Source organism: Spinacia oleracea, chromosome 6 (assembly GCF_020520425.1).
Source record: "Spinacia oleracea cultivar Varoflay chromosome 6, BTI_SOV_V1, whole genome shotgun sequence".
Classification (NCBI taxonomy): Eukaryota; Viridiplantae; Streptophyta; class Magnoliopsida; order Caryophyllales; family Amaranthaceae; genus Spinacia; species Spinacia oleracea.
Genome location: NC_079492.1, coordinates 149885689 through 149901837, shown reverse-complemented (window position 1 = coordinate 149901837; position 16149 = coordinate 149885689). Strand labels below are relative to the sequence as shown.

The window sequence follows — 16149 nt, the reverse complement described above, 5'->3', positions numbered from 1 at the left end:
CAATGCAATGACTTTGTTTCATAATTTGTTGTTATCCTTGATTTAATTAATGCAAATAGAAACAAGTCTATTAAACAAATAAAATATATTCCAATAATTTGTAATCATTTCTTGTTGAACGTGATTCGGAACAAATACTATGTTATTTCAAAACGTATGGTAAGTTGACTTAGAGCATTTACATTTTGTGCACTAACTTTTAACTTTTTTAAGAACTAAGAACTTTTTAAATTAAGAACTTTGTCTCTTTGAATTCAGAACATTTACTTAGTTGAATTAGAACAATTACTTTACTTACTCATAACATCGAACTTTTAACTTTATTTCTTAAAATTTGGTTTAGTGTTTGTATTGTAGATGAATGAAGTGAACTTTTGTACAACGATAAGCTAAAATGAGAAGTCATGCGGGCGAAAATAATAATATCAACAATATGCATGGGGATACCTTTTAATTGTTGAAAATAATAGTTAAGCAAAAGGAACATAAAGTATATTTTTCAGAGCCATGAAAAAACTATATAGATATACATTGTTCATGGAAAATATGACAATGTCCAAAAACGTAACACAAAAAAAAAAACTATAAAAAAATAACACTTCAAAAAGTGAGAGGATCTATGTGGCGATGGTGAATGATGAAATTGTGTATTCTTTGGCGAGAAGCTTTTAATGACAATTCTGAAAAAAAAAAACAAAACAAATTGTGTCAAGGGAACTAAATAATGAATAAAAAGCATCATTGAAATTAAAACATTATAATTCTATAGTTTAGAACATTATGTATATTGTGTAGAACATAGTGCACAGTTTCCTGGAACATGCAGTTTTAAGTGTAGTACATGATATAGATTGGTTAGAACAATATGAATATTGTGTAGAACAGAATGCAGAATTCCCTAAAACATATAGTGATAAGTTTAGAACATCATGTATATTAATTAGAATATATGATAATTTATTCAGAACATCAAGGTAATAGAATTTTTTACATCCAAACCATGTTATAAAAACTTATAACTTACAATTTTCTTTCACTTTATGTGGGCAATTCCGGATATCATGGTAACCAAGCTCTCCACAACCTCTACATAACCTTTTCTTCTTTTGGCTTTGCTCAATTGCCTTTTCCTTGTCACCTTTCAATCGTTTGTCACTACCTGTACCTGGAACATGAACCCCCGTGCCTTTGTTCTTTGAAATTTTAGGCGGCTTAACCACAATTTCAGTAGGAAGGGTAGCTCCAATCAGTAGCTCGATGTCTGTTGCTTTGCTAGGAGAACCATTGTTTTCATGATTGTTAGAACTCTTCTTAGCTTCCAAGTTTAACCTTAAACCTTTTAAATTCTTCACAAGATCAGTAAGATCTTCTTCATTACCCTGAGCCAAACTCACACATGTGTGAATTTCTGACCATAACTCATTTAACATTCTTTTACAATCAACAAAGTTAACACATGCCTCCAAGATATTTCCTTCTAAATCAAAAATTGGCGTTTTAGTTGCCAAACTAGTCCACCTATTTAGCACATAAGCATCAGGAATATACTCAATCATCTTTGCCTTCCACACCCAAATCATGTGCCTACAAGGAATCCCTAACCTCTCAAACATCTTGCACATACACTTACTATCTAGGTTAGCCGGGTTAAAACTAACATCAAACTTTCTTATTCTACATCCTTCTCTAATGGTAAAGATTTCAAACCCATTTTCTTTCTTGTACTCCTCAAGTCCACAGTGAAAGCAACCAATCTCGAGCTCCTCTTGAAAATCATAAAAGACTGAAACAGTGTAGATTTTAGAAGCATGTTTCTCTAATGCAAAGGAAGTCTTACATTCTGGATGCTTGTGTTTAGAATCATTGTCAAATTGACCTTGAGTATGTCTTTGAGCATCCAATGCACTCTCAAATCTCATGTAAAACTCTACTAGAGTGAGATGGGGATTGGTAAACTTTGTATAAAAATTGTTCTCACTCTCTGACCTTGATGTAGTCCTCATGATACCACATAGAAACGAATCTCTAAAGTATGCTGGGATCCACATTTGACGCTTCTCATACAACTGCTTCAACCACTCATGGTCTTGAAGCTTGAACTCAGCAAGAACCTTTCCCCATTTCTCTTCAAATTCTGTTGGCTCAATCTCTTCACTCCAAACACATTTGCAAATTTTATTAAGAAACAGGGTATCTTGCGTAATCTGACGGCCGACTTTCTCAGGCATTTTTTTCATTATATGCCACATACAAAACCTATGCTCAGCGGTCTGAAACACTTTAGGAATAGCTATTTTCATTGCCGGATCTTCATCCGTAATCAAACAAGCTGGCTCATTACCTCCCATTGCCTTGAGGAAAGTTCTAAAAACCCACTCAAAAGACACGATGTCCTCATGGGCTATTAAAGCAGCACCAAAAGTAACACACTTCTTGTGGTGATCAACTCCAGTAAATGGGCCAAATATCATATTATACCTAAAAACAAATTTCAGAACATTCAGTATAATGTTTAGAACATATGAATAGTTATATAGAACATGCTGAATAATATTTAGAACATATGTACAGTTATTAGAACAAGATAACCATGCATTCAGAACTTGATGAGTAATGTTTAAAACATGCAGATTTTAACTTAGAACATCATGAATATTATGTAGAACAAAATTTAGATGAATTCAGAACATGACAAGAAATTACCTATTTGTTTGAAATGTGGTGTCAAAAGAAACCATATCACCAAAGAGTGCATAATTCTTTCTACATATTGGATCTGCCCAAAAAGCTTTACAAAGTTGCTCGTCTTCATCCACCTCATAGTCAAAGAAAAATGCACTCCATAACAACTTCTTGTTCTGAAAGTTATTCACAAACATTTGGGCATCCGATCCTTCAATGTAAGCCTTCAAATCTCTATGAAAATTTTTGAAATCTTGCTTGGATGCACCAACGTTATCATACGATCCAACTAACTCCTTCATCAATCTAAAAGTCTTAACCGGACCAATGTTCACCTTCGAATTATCAATAATCATCTTCTTATGAAGAATATTCATTTTCCTACCCGCTTTCTGAAATTTTAGACAACCCGGGGTGTAAAGAGCATGAACATGTGGCTCTCGGAATTCAGTCACCACATAAAAACCTTCATTTTTATACTTCATAACCATCCGAGCCTTGCAACCAACACGAGTAACTAGCCTTCTTCGAGGTATAGGTACTTTATCTTCATTACCTTCCCCTTTTTTAACATTTGGCATGCCTCCAACCTTAACTATTGCTTTTTCTTTGAAACCAGCCTTGTTGCATAAACAATACTGAAAAGCAATAACGTCTAGTGCCTTCCTTTTTGTAGCAGTAGATTTCCTCATCACAAAACCAGCAGCTTTTGAATATGCTTTATAAAATGAAATACCCTCTTCGACACTCATAAATTTCATCCCTACAACAGGTTTTAACTCATCAGAACAACATGGAATCCATTCTCTCGTTCCCCCTGGACTTAATATAGGAATTACTTCAGGAGTAACAGCCACATTTGAATTAGAACAACTTGCATATTGTTCATTATCCACAACAGAATCTAGAAAAAAATAACAAAAAAATAATTCAGAACATGTATAAAGTTTACATAGAACATTGGGTTAAAAGTGGAGAACAATGTAAGAATAATTCAGAACATCAGAAAGAATGAGACAGGAAAATAGAGAACTATACAAAATCCTAGAAGCAAGTATTACTCAAAACATTTTAAACGACTATGCCGAAGATATAATGCAATCATTCACATCATCAAAAATAATTTACAACTTGGAGTTCATTAGAGGTGATCATTATTCACAACATGATCAAAAAACGAATTTAAAAACAATTCAGAACGTGTATAATATGTACATAGAACATTGGGTTACAAATTCAGAACATTTATAGCGATTATTCAGAACGTTAACAAATTAGACACAATAATAAGAAAACTCACTTGATTCCGTCAATGATGAGGACGAACTATGATGAAATTCTGATGCCATTGCTCGAAAGAATACTGATCTGTAAATCAAAAACATGAAACACATACATGATTGAATACAAATTTGAACACATAAATTAAAAACAAAATTCAAAGGAACAAATAGATAATCAAAAATCTAAAATATATAACAAATACAAATCAAAAATCAAAATAAAAAACAAATCAGAAAATAAAAAACAAAACAAAAACAACTCACCAAATATGAGTGCAATTCGGCAATTCAAATTATAAAAGAAGCTCACGAAATTCAGCAAATAAACAATTCGATAATCAACAATTAATAATTTCAATTCAATACTAATAGAATTGGAATCGATAATCAAAACTAGGTCAGAAATTGGAAAATTATCAAGCAAAATACACAAATCAAAATTGCGAAAATTGATAAAAAAATACCTTGAAATAATCAAGTAGATGAATGTATTCGAGAATTGAATTGAATTCTGAAGCGAATTTGGAGACGAATTGGACCTTGATTAAGGTGCTCTAATGGCGGCAGCAACATCAAAGAGAAAGGCGAGAAAACAGAGAGAGAAAGCAGAGATTAGAGAGAGAAACTAATTACGTGAAAACTGAATTTTATGGGCTGATTATACTTAAAAGAATTTACCAAATTGCCATTAATAATCCTTCATTTCAGGCTGTTAGATTAGAGATGATTCAAGGGTTAAGATCTATTCTCACATAGGATGTGTTCTCACATAAAGGAGGTGTTCTCATATGAGCCCTCCTCTATATATATATATATATATAGGGGAGGGATCCGGTGAAAATAGGTCCCTATGTGAGTATACTAGTATATATGAGAATGAATCTAATCCGTAGGATTAGATTCAATCTAAGGGCTAGGATTAAAACCAATTAATGGCAATATGTAAATAACCTTCCAACTACTAACATAATAAAACCCACGCCCCTTTCTCTCTCAAACTAATCTCAGTATTCACGCTCTCTCTCTACAAACGATTATCCTCCACCCTCTCTCTCACCATTTTCTCTCTCCTCCAGAAACAACCATTAAAGCTCTAGAGAACGGCGATCAAGCTCCAAAATCGCCGATTACTTACTGATTTAAGGTAAAGTCTCGCTTCATTGTTCTATATTTCTTCTCTTCTACTACAATTACCGCTAATTTTAACATAATTTTGTCAGTTGAAGATGAACGAAGGTGAATATTCAACAAATCAACCTGGAAAAAAAAATACGAACGAAGAAGGTAAATGAAATACACAAAATTCAAACTATTTTCCTTGTTTTTAAACATTATTTTAGTTAATTTATGATAAGTTTTGATTGTAAGGTAAAAATATAGAAAATTCGTAAGTAATTGAGTAGATTGAATGTTCTGATTGTAGTATTTGATGTTCTATTTGTTGTTTTATTTTTTTTGAATTTAGAATCAGTTTGTTCTGGATTTTTTTTGATCGATTTCTGAATCCAGAATCAGTTTGTTCTGAACTTTTGTGATTAATTTTTTAATTAATTGTTCATGTTTTTATTTTACTTTATTTGTGATCAGTTTTTGAATTTTTGAATTTTAGGTTATTAATTTCTGATTTTTCTAATCTTTAAATTAATTTGTTTTCTATATTTACTGATTTATGAAATAAACCATGATCTAAAACTTATAGTTACATGTTCTGAAATTTGAAACAGAGAAAATTCAAAGGACGTAAATGAGATTAAACATGCCAAAAATTCAGAGCTAAATCGAGCGCGTTGATAGTACAATTGTCGAAGAAGAAATCTGAAGGACATCATTGAAAAATGTTGGTAATATTTTATAATCTTAATTCTTTAGAACATGAAGGTTCAACATTTAGAACATAAAGGTTCATTGTTTAGAACAAAATTGTTTAATATTTAGAACATAGAAGTTACTTTTTAAAACATCAAAAATTAGGGATAGTGATGGTAATTTCGACATCTTATGATGTTCTAAAAGTAATAGTTATATGTTTTGCATTTTTGAACAGAGAACGTGAGAATAAATGCGCCAAACAACTATGAAAGATATCATGAGCAATATTGGGTAATATTTATGCTTTCAATACTTTAGAATGTGAAGGTTAAGAATGTAGAACATGAAAACTCATTGTTTAGAACAAAATTGTTTAATGTATAGAACATAAAAAATATTGGTAGAAACTAGATGTTATTTGACTACACTTACCATTTACTACATCAGGGAAGGTTCGGGCTAGAGTGAATGGACTGGGGTGACTGGACGTCTGGACTACACTTACCATTATATGGCATAATGAATTTAGAACATGAAAGTTAAAATTAAGATCATGAAAGTTCACGATTTAGAACAAATATATTTAGTGGCTCATAGCGTCTATCGATTTTTTGGATCTTGGCAATGGTTAATGCTAGTTGTGGCTCATGTTCTGACTTTACTAACCATCAATTCAATGTGGTCCACTTATGAGATATGTGTAAGCTCTCGTTCCTCTCTCCACTTGTATGCGAATCATTCAAATAAAATATTTGATATCTTTTTTTACTACACGTACCATATGGTAGAGCATGGGGGTTTTTGAGGGTAGGGTTGGGATAGGAGTAGGGGTTGGGAAGAATGAAAAGAGACTCGATGTTTTATATAAAAAATATATACGGATCTTAGTTTCGTTATTTAGTTTGTTCATAAACTATGTGAAGAGTTTTCAACATGCCATATTTTAAAGCACGGTAGAATACAGAGAAGGTGCATCAAAATATATATTGGGTAGAGTAGAAGGATAAATTTTTTTAGTCTATTGCCTTTCTTACTGGTGTGTACATTGCTTTGTAGAATATATAGCTTAACTGCTTAGAACATGTAGCTTAAATGCTTAGAACATGTAGCTTAAATTCTTAGAACATATAGGAATAATGTATAGAACATATAGCTTCGCTTGTTAGAACATATAATTTCTCTTGTTAGAACATATAATTTCTCTTGTTAGAACATCAAGTTTCACCTTTTAGAACATAATTTTTTAATACGTATTGCTAGTTTATAAAGCGATTAAACATCAGTGCCGGAGTCCATTTGTAGTCCAATTGTCGAAAATACACTTTTAGGTGACATCCTTTCAAATATTGGGTAATATTTCATCATCTCAATTCTTTAGAACATGAAGCCTCACTTTTAAGAAGCTATAATTTTATATTGTTCTCTTCATGTAGAGAAGCTATTGTTTATGGATATTTTATGTTCTAAATTTCATAACAAGATGTTCTGAAACTAGAAAGGTATGTTCCAATGTTCTCTTTTTGTATCTAATATGTTCCTGAATGTGTTTTGGGTCTGATTTTTGGCTTGTTTTTATGACAATTCGGGCCAGGTTAGCTATGATGTGTTTTCATGGGCAACATTATGGGGTAGTATAGTTGTTGTAGATATTGGTTTTGGTCTTAAGTGGTTGCATAGCTGCTTGTACACGCTATTTCTTTTGTGGGGAGGGTTGTTGCGGGTCAGTCTGGGGTGGGAAGTCGTTCTGCTGTGTTTGGTTGCTGCTAGAAGTTTTGTGTGTGTGGTGTTAATACAAGTAATGGTCGTAAATGCTTATGTTTTGGGACAATGCCTATTAGCTCAATTGGTAGAGCTTTGTGCGATTGCACAATGATGTAGGTTCGAATCCTACATAGGCAACTCTTTGCATTCCATTTATGATATCAATTCTCCTATTTTATGATTCTTTACTTATAAATCACTTCTATTTACTTTTGAATCTGTTCAACTTACTTTGGAATATATGTATAAATTTGTAGAACGCTAGCCTTAATTTTTAGAACATGAAATCTAACACTTGAACGGAAGGCAATAATTTGTGGAGAAACTAGCAAGGGAGCAGGGAAGCACGAATGAGATGTCCAAGATGTATAACCAACATAATTCCTCATTGGAGGAGTCTGATAAGAAAGCACAGGGTAACTACTGCGGGAAATCCGCAACAGGGACCTTTATGCGTAGCATTTAACAGCAAATTAACCAGTTGGTGTCGATATATTCCAGAGGGTAACTCTCTTGTAGGACCTATCCATATAAACACATTGGAGCTAAGTTGTGTGTTGTCAACAACCTATGTAGGATTTGAACCTACATCCATGTGCAATGGCACATTGCTCTACCATTTGAGCTAATAGGTTTTAACAAAATATTCAAGAAAACAATGGATGTAGTACTGTTTATAGCAAATACAACAATTAGAACATATACAAAAATAATTACAACATATGCAACAATAATTAGAACACACGAAACTGGTTATCCTGCCAAACAAAATGGGATCAACCAGATTCATCATTTACCCCTGCAATCATTAAAAGATTATAATTAGGGAGACCACATACATCATCGATCAACTAGGAGCAGCAAAACATGTGACTGACATAGGAGTATCGCCTCTTACGATTGCTCCATCTTTGGGATCAAGATCAGGCAAACTCGAGAGACTCGAGATGCTAGCAAAAACCCTTGCTATAAAAGGGGTCTTAGAATCTTCAGTTTCTTTATCCACCCCATGCCACTCAACTTGGTCCGGTAAGGGATCATATTTCAGGAACAAATGGAGGACCTTGAAAACAGCAACACCACTAGAGAGCTTTTATAACCGTTCTTGTGCCTTCTCTTTGTCAAAGGTAGAAGTACTATTCTCCATAGAAGTTCTAAGCTGCAACATAATCAAAAAATTAAGAACCAATCTCTAGTTTTATTGTTTGCAAATTCTGCAGATCATACATGTATTCAAAAGACGTAATAATTGAAGGAAAAAATAAACACTAGGCTATTATTAAAGATACTGGACACTAGGATGAGGGACCGTGATATTCAGGTTCAAGGCTTAAATCCTCACATTGCTTCTCCTTAGGCCTTGTACTATTATTTTATAATGCTAGTCAAATTATCACCAATTGTCCATTGCCTTTGTTTTTTTTCTTCCTAATTATCTGCAAGAAAACTAAAATTGGAAAAACTAATACTCCAAGTCTCCAACACAAAAAAAAGTATGAACATACATGATTGCTATAAATCAATCAAATTCCAATATTCAATATTCGAGTCAAACTATTTCTGGAAATTATCGAACGATAAACAGATCGAAAACATGAATCTAAAAATAAAGAAATTAACATTACATAATTGAAAAGTAGCCCCAATTTTGAATTTGTACCTTTCAATTTAACGTAAATAAGATAAAATTCTAGGTATTTGGTAAAGATATGCAGTAAATATATAATAAAAGTACAAAGAATGTAAAGGAATTCACAATTTTGGTGACGATCATTGAAGTTTTAAGTATTTAGAGAGAGGGAGAGAGAAAAGAGAGTTGCTGCTACATTTTGGAGAGAGAAAAAACAGGTCAGAACATGTAAAACAATAAAATAGAACATGTGAATAAAAGTTCAGAACATGAAGAGCAATTATACAAAACATGTTAATAAGAAAACTCACCAGATTCAATTCAGTGATTGATGATAGCAGCCTATAAAGAACTGTTAATTCCTTAGCTCAAGCAGATAGAAACCTGAAATTAAAAAGAATGAAAGACACAACAAGGTCAAACAATATGTAGACTCGGATCAAAAAACAACATAAATAAATAATGAAATTCGCAAATACATGATTGAATTTCACACAATATATACATGATTAACAACTTGTTTTGACTCATCGGAACAATATGTAATCCATTCTCTTGTTCCTCCATGAGTTAATATAGGAATGAATTCAAGAGTAACAACCACATTTGAATTAAAACAACTTGCAAGTTGTTAATTATTCACAACAGAATCTACAAAAGAATGAGAAAAAACAGTTCAGAACATGTATAATACTAACATAGAACATATGAGTAAAGGTTCAGAACATGAAAAACAATTATTTAGAACATCAGAAACCATTATTCAGAACATCATACACCATTATTCAGAACATCAGAAACCATTATTCAGAACATCAGGAACCACTATCCAGAACAAAAAGAACAATTATTCAGAACATTTAAAACAATTGTTCGAACACAAGGGCCAGTTATTCAAAAACATTAAGCATCAGACATATTTATAAGAAAACTGACCGGATTCGGCGAATGATGATACCGGAGTATGATGAAATTCTAATCCCATAGCTCAAACAGATGGAATGATCAATCTGAAATTGAAAAAATAAGAAAACACAACAATGTTCAACATATGGAGTCGAATCAAATTATTACAGATCGAACGTCGAACAATTCAATTTGCACAAATATGAATTTGAAACAATAGAATTTCACAAAACATGATAGAATTCGAATATAAACACAAATTAAGAACGAAATTGAATCTAAACACAAATAATCGCTCCAAAATATAATTAAATTCAACAAAATCTGCCCAAAATCACATGAATAATCACATAATCATGAAAATAAAGTTTAATATCTTACCTTTAATGGAGGAAATCTGGAAGTTCGATGAATATATTCGAGATTGTGGATAGAAATCGCAGCAATTAAACCGAGATTCAAGAGAAATTCGAGCTTGATTGAGGCTTTCTAATGGTTGCACATTGAAGAGAGACAAAATAGAGGGGGAAACAAAGGTTTGGCAATTTTAGGGAGAGAAGCGGTTAGGCGTGAAAGGAAGGAGGTGGTTGGGTTATTGTTTAACAAATTTACGAAAATGCCATTAGTAATTCCTTATTTCAGCTGTTAGATTAGAAACGATCCAGAGGCCAAGATTTATTCTCACATAAGATTGTGTTCTCACATAGAAGGGGTGTTCTCACATGAGCCTTCCTCTATATATATATATATATATATATATAATCAGTCTCAAAATTTCCGAAGCAAATTTTTTGGAAAATCCGATACAAAACTGAGACGGAATTTTAAAACTCAATATACAATTCCATCTCAAATATTAATTATAGACAAAATTTTAGTAATCCGTCTCACGTTGAAGATAAATGTCATACCATATGGGAATTTAATACGTAGTGCTCGGTAGCAAATATCTATACTTGACATGAGTACGTACTTGAGCTCGAATATCATATCTAAGGCCTTTTGTCAAGTTGAACCATCTTCACCTCATTTTGGTTAATTACTAATTATAGATCAAATGAAACCATCAACCAATTATATACTCCGAATAACAACAACAACAACAAAATCATAGCCTAATATGATAATTTCATACTAATGGATTTACAAAACACTATCTTTATTACATGGGATATCAAGATGGTAATTGACCCTGTTGGCTAAACTCTAAAGCCTAGCACGGGTCAAATATCTGATCCAAAATAATACTCCGTAATAAAAAATGATATCTGTATTATTTCACTATATACAAAATTTTCGGATTAGGGATTATCGGACACATCCGTTAATCCATATATAGCATAAATTTTTCGATATCCAATATAATATCCTGATTTTCAGATAGTTTTGTTTACGCCTACTGTTGGCAACGGTTTATCGATATTGAGTTGAGTTAGGTGGACCTCTTGTGGAAGAAGGTGATATTTGATACCAAGTATCTCAAAAATTTTCTTCAAATCCAACATAAGTTCACCTAATCGAACGTTGCGTTCGATAATGTTTTGGTGGTTGATGGTATGTTGCACTGATAAGCCCATCTTCATCTTGTTCAAGTCTTCAAGGTCAGTAACTACGAAACTATGTTTTGAGTTCCAATGATTTGGCTTGCTATCAATGTAGCTGCATAATTGCATATACAAAAATATATGTTAGTGTATTACCAATAACATCAATTTCAAAACACTAGTACTATTAGTTTTAGCATGACACATTTAGTTTATTGAAAATTTTGCACCAGAAAATAACACGTGTCACTTTTAGGGTATGTTTTAGTATAATGTAAATAGAAGATAGTCACGAGTATTGGCTCGCGTTTAATGTTTAGAAGAGCATCTTTACCTTTGTGTTGCCTTCTTGAGCGCGTTTATAGTTACAAGAGGAGTGGACATATCAATGGTGATAGGAATTGTGTCCCACATGTCCGGACTTCTGTAGAAATTACTGATTGACTTTGTTAGTAAAGAGGAATTTGGATAGTAGATCTTCTCCATGTCATACCTCAGGAACACTGTTGTTAGTATATTCATCTCTTCTACAATCATCTGCAAGATGTGTCAAGTTAGACCGTGTTCTGTTCACCTTATTTTCACTTATTTCAGGAAAAATAAGTTCAGATAAGTTCAGATAAGATAAGTTCAGGAAAAATAAGGGTTGGTCAAGAACAATTTATAACTAAAATAAGTTTTGATAAGTTCGAATAAGTTCAGATAAGTCCAGTTAAGTTCAGATAAGTTCAGATAAGATAAGTTCATAAAAATAAGTGGAAATCAGGTGAATAAAACGCAGCTCAAATCTAAATGAATTGCAACTAAAACAAGCAATATTAGCACATTAGAGAAATAGTTAGCATACCTGAACACCATCAACTTTACAACGATCTCCTATGTCGAAAGGATGCATGACAAACACAAAAATTATACAGTCGAAAATGATCTTGCAGCTGTTGTGAAAGATGACTCCTAGTACAACCATTTGTGTGATGACAAATGCGACTACTTGTGTTGATGCTAATCCCATCAGCAAAAGAAACACCACAAAGATTATCACACTGACAATTGCTGAAGCTATCTTGTGAAGTTGTTTCACTGCTGATTTTGTGTCGTTCAATGAATGTGCCAGAGCCTTTCTTTCGAAATAAGTCCTTACCTTCAATCATATAAACGTAAGTTATGTTATCGTGAGAAATGGATACAATCTAATCTTTCACATAACACATACAGAGTACCAATTGTCTATTGGTTTAGTGGGTGATTAAGGCTGAATTTGGTTGGGCGGACCGTGTGTTCGATCCACCGCAACAACAATTGGAAGGGGACTAGAAGTTATTCACCCAGAATTCGCTCCGAATCTGGATTAGCCCTAAGGATGAACCGAATGTAACACCAAAAAAGTAACACATAAAGAAAGTGTGCTTACCACCCAATTTCTAAACGAGGACCTGGTGATTTTTCCGGTCTCTAATGCTCCTTCGAAAAGAGGGAATATTTCATGAATCTCGTTCCTCTTCAAGAACTTTGATAGATCATCCTCCTCAATGTACCTTCCGAAATAGTAACAACATGACACATTTAGATTTATTCTACACTGAATTTCGTCTATATCACTGACCTTTATGACTCTATTGTATGCTACATTACTACCAAAATCAAAACACAAATGAGTTGTATACTATTTTTAGGCCTTGTTCTTTTAAGCTGAACTGTATCGATCTGAGACTACCCAATCAAAATCATAACACAAATGATATTGACTTACTTGGCACCACTTTTTGCAACATTCTTGAAGATGCGTTTGGCAGAACTTCTAGCTTGCCACTCACTTGTAATCTCAGTTTCAGCTGTCCCAAATTCATAAACATTCTGTGAAAGTGTGGACAAACCAGAAGATCTAATGTGCTTCATCAACCTCTTCAAACTCCAAATCGACGCCGGAGTTTCCTTACTTAGATCGTTGAGCTTTTCCATATCCACCTTCTTTGCTCCATATCTCTTTGATCTAATTGCGTTCTTAGCATGCTTCCATTTTGTAGGCAGAGAGTTTGCTCCTAAGATTGGTTTATGTTCTTCACATACTAGTTCATTGAGGGGCGGACCTAGGTTCATCATATCAATAAATCCACATCAATTACAGAATTACTTCACTAACTAACATATATTCATGTTACGTGTAAAAATAAGGCAACTTCTGTTACTTCATCCATTCTATAATAGTTGGAAGAGTGATGATAAAGGTCGCAAGTTGCGACAACATTTAGTTGTCGCAATATTACGTATCAAAATTTAATTGGTACATATAGGCGACACGTAGGCTATGAGTCATCATCATATTTTTACTATCAATGCAATATTTTTACTATGAAAATATGTAAATACAGTAGTCGATATAAGAAAAGAAACAAATTAGAATATTAAGATTTTCTACCATTTTTTGAAACATGTATAATAGGATATATATGTTAAATATTTTAGTTTCCAATTTAAATCATGACACATAAACACGTCATGTCATCATTGTGACACGGCTTAAAGGTCGCATGTTGCGACCTTTATCATTTTCGTAGTTGGAACATTTTGAATTTTACGCTATTCATATACTCTCCTTTTACCTTCTATAAAACAAAGTAATGTGTGATCTTATTAGATTCATCTGTACAATAAAAAATTTATAATTTTTAATTTATCTACAATTCAAGATATTAATGATCAAAGATGTGTGCTAGCAAACTTAAAAGTAAAAACTTTGCAATTATTAGAGAACAGAGGAAGTATACTTGTACCTTTGGTATATACGAAGTATATATGTACAACCTAGGTTGTTTTAATGTAAACGTAATAGATACTTCCTCTGTCCCTTATTGTTTGCCATATCCAACAAATGTGCTTATTAAGAGAGGTGGATGGAATTGAGAAAACATAAAAGTGAAGGGCCAAATGTATTTTATGTGAAAATAAAATTGTGATCTCTGAATCATTTTTAGTAATGGAGCAATTTTCTGGGGACGAATTAAAATGATAATAAGAGCAAACAAATGGGGACATAAGTATTAGGGAGTAGCTTATGAAAAACGAACCTGAAAGCCGGTCTAGTATGCAGTGATGAAAGACACTTTCCTTCATACGATCAAAATAAGTCCTAACATGGAAAGACGAAGCAAGGCTCTTGACCATCACAATCTTAACCAACCATATGATTGCTCCAACCAGAACGGCTACAAGCAATTGAGACACTTTCTTGACCACCCTATTACTATGGTGCACTTTGGCATCGAACATAAATGTCCATGCTATCAACACAAGTGCTAACCATATACAATTTTGAAGGCTCTTCCTTAACCCATACACAAAGTACAATACTTTCTCCCTTAACATCAAGTTCCTCTCTATCACAAACACCAAGAAACTCACAAGCCACCCGGCGCAAAGGCGGCCACTAAACACCACCATCGCCAACAAGCACCACCACCACGGAAATAGGCCCTTCACATGGTGGTTACGAAGGGTGTGCAAAGTGACGGAAAGTATGGAGCAAGTCAATATAACAAAAAATATTGACCACTCTATTACTCTCTTCCAATGGATCTTCCATTTCTTTTTGTTAATGTTATTATATTGTTGACCCTCACTCTTTTCTTCCTCCTCTTCTTCTTCCGAATCCTCCTCTGACGAAGAATCAGAGGAGGAGTCCGTACTACTACGATCAACACCATTACAACTTTTACTCGTCTCTTCTTCCCAAATAGTTGAACCTGAACCCGTCCGATCAATCTCAAACTCTTTAGAGACCCTTTTTTTGGGATGGGTGTAGTTGAACTCAGTGTTTCTAGATTGAGGTTTTGAGAAGCTAAGACGGCGTAGAGTGGCTCTCTTTCTAAGAGTACTAATTGATTGGGGATGCTTCTTTAACTGATCACCCTGTAACTCAGCGTTGATGGTATTGGCATTGGAATAATTTGTGGGTAAGGACGGGTTGGATTTTAGCGTAACCTCAGGCAAGTTAATAACAACTTGATCATCGCTAGATTTTCGACGGGCATCCATCCTCACTTAAATTTTGGGTTAATTATCCATTGACAAAAATCAAACCAATTATATAACGATGACAACAAAATCATGGCCTTACACGTTAAATTTCATATAGACGGACCAACTTGTTAGAGGTCCCTTTGAGTGTGGGTCATTTCTTAGGACATATATTGTGCGATTTGTTGTCGGGTTTATGATGAATCACTTTCGCAAAATTATACCAAGTGAAAACAACCAATATGCTTACTATGAACTGTTTTTTTTGTGGTTTATAATTATATAACTATCTTAATCACAAGTTTTGGCCTTTTGGACCCCGTGGCCCGTGGGTTACAATTATTGTTACGTGTATGAAAAAGCTGACGTGGAAAGTTTGAATTGGCCGACATCTACGTGCCTTTTCCCTTTTGCATTAAGTTCATGCATTGATCGATTTCCCAATCTCCCTTTTCACACTTTTCTATTGTAGGATCTCCAAACTGAAATCCCTGTGTTTAATACGATAGAGTAGATAGGT

General features: G+C 33.5%; 2 protein-coding genes and 1 long non-coding RNA gene across 5 annotated transcripts; all 3 read right to left on the bottom strand.

Annotated features, from left to right (window-relative positions):
* Positions 1–113: 113 nt before the first annotated feature.
* LOC130463393 (protein FAR1-RELATED SEQUENCE 5-like) lies at positions 114–4702 on the bottom strand. Of its 3 annotated transcripts, none has more exons than XM_056832509.1 (4): positions 3983–4371; positions 2704–3586; positions 1025–2478; positions 114–680 (listed from the first exon to the last, which is right to left on the bottom strand). In XM_056832509.1, coding segments are annotated over exons 1-4 (2433 nt in total). In that variant the 5' UTR covers positions 4077–4371; the 3' UTR covers positions 114–678. The 3 variants fall into 3 exon arrangements, with proteins under 3 accessions (XP_056688487.1, XP_056688488.1, XP_056688486.1); XM_056832510.1 differs by lacking the exon at positions 114–680 and adding an exon at positions 4430–4702 and having other exon boundaries at positions 935–2478; positions 3983–4050; XM_056832508.1 differs by lacking the exon at positions 114–680 and having other exon boundaries at positions 935–2478.
* A 3499-nt stretch (positions 4703–8201) lies between these two features.
* Positions 8202–10177, bottom strand: LOC130463395 (uncharacterized). Its single transcript, XR_008923807.1, has 3 exons — positions 10102–10177; positions 9477–9549; positions 8202–8694 (listed from the first exon to the last, which is right to left on the bottom strand). It is a non-coding gene; the product is annotated as an uncharacterized lncRNA (long non-coding RNA).
* Positions 10178–11179: 1002 nt separating this feature from the next.
* On the bottom strand, positions 11180–15767 carry LOC110791080 (mechanosensitive ion channel protein 10-like). Its single transcript, XM_021995842.2, has 6 exons — positions 14681–15767; positions 13366–13702; positions 13027–13150; positions 12463–12756; positions 11950–12152; positions 11180–11730 (listed from the first exon to the last, which is right to left on the bottom strand). The coding sequence occupies exons 1-6, from the start codon at positions 15645–15647 to the stop codon at positions 11448–11450; spliced, it is 2208 nt and encodes a 735-aa protein (XP_021851534.2). The 5' UTR covers positions 15648–15767; the 3' UTR covers positions 11180–11447.
* Positions 15768–16149: the final 382 nt, after the last annotated feature.

What these genes read in the sequence shown, in the direction of transcription:
- LOC110791080 (XM_021995842.2), bottom strand. Translation starts at nt 15,647, where the DNA reads ATGGATGCCCGTCGAAAATCTAGCGATGATCAAGTTGTTATTAACTTG. An exon ending in CCTCGTTTAGAAATTGGGTG is followed by an intron (nt 12,757 to 13,026) that starts GTAAGCACACTT and finishes ATATGATTGAAG; the next exon opens with GTAAGGACTTATTTCGAAAG. An exon ending in GTAAAGTTGATGGTGTTCAG is followed by an intron (nt 12,153 to 12,462) that starts GTATGCTAACTA and finishes CACATCTTGCAG; the next exon opens with ATGATTGTAGAAGAGATGAA.
- LOC130463393 (XM_056832508.1), bottom strand. Translation starts at nt 4,076, where the DNA reads ATGTGTTTCATGTTTTTGATTTACAGATCAGTATTCTTTCGAGCAATG. An exon ending in CTCATCATTGACGGAATCAA is followed by an intron (nt 3,587 to 3,982) that starts GTGAGTTTTCTT and finishes ATTTTTTTCTAG; the next exon opens with ATTCTGTTGTGGATAATGAA. An exon ending in ACCACATTTCAAACAAATAG is followed by an intron (nt 2,479 to 2,703) that starts GTAATTTCTTGT and finishes ATTTGTTTTTAG; the next exon opens with GTATAATATGATATTTGGCC.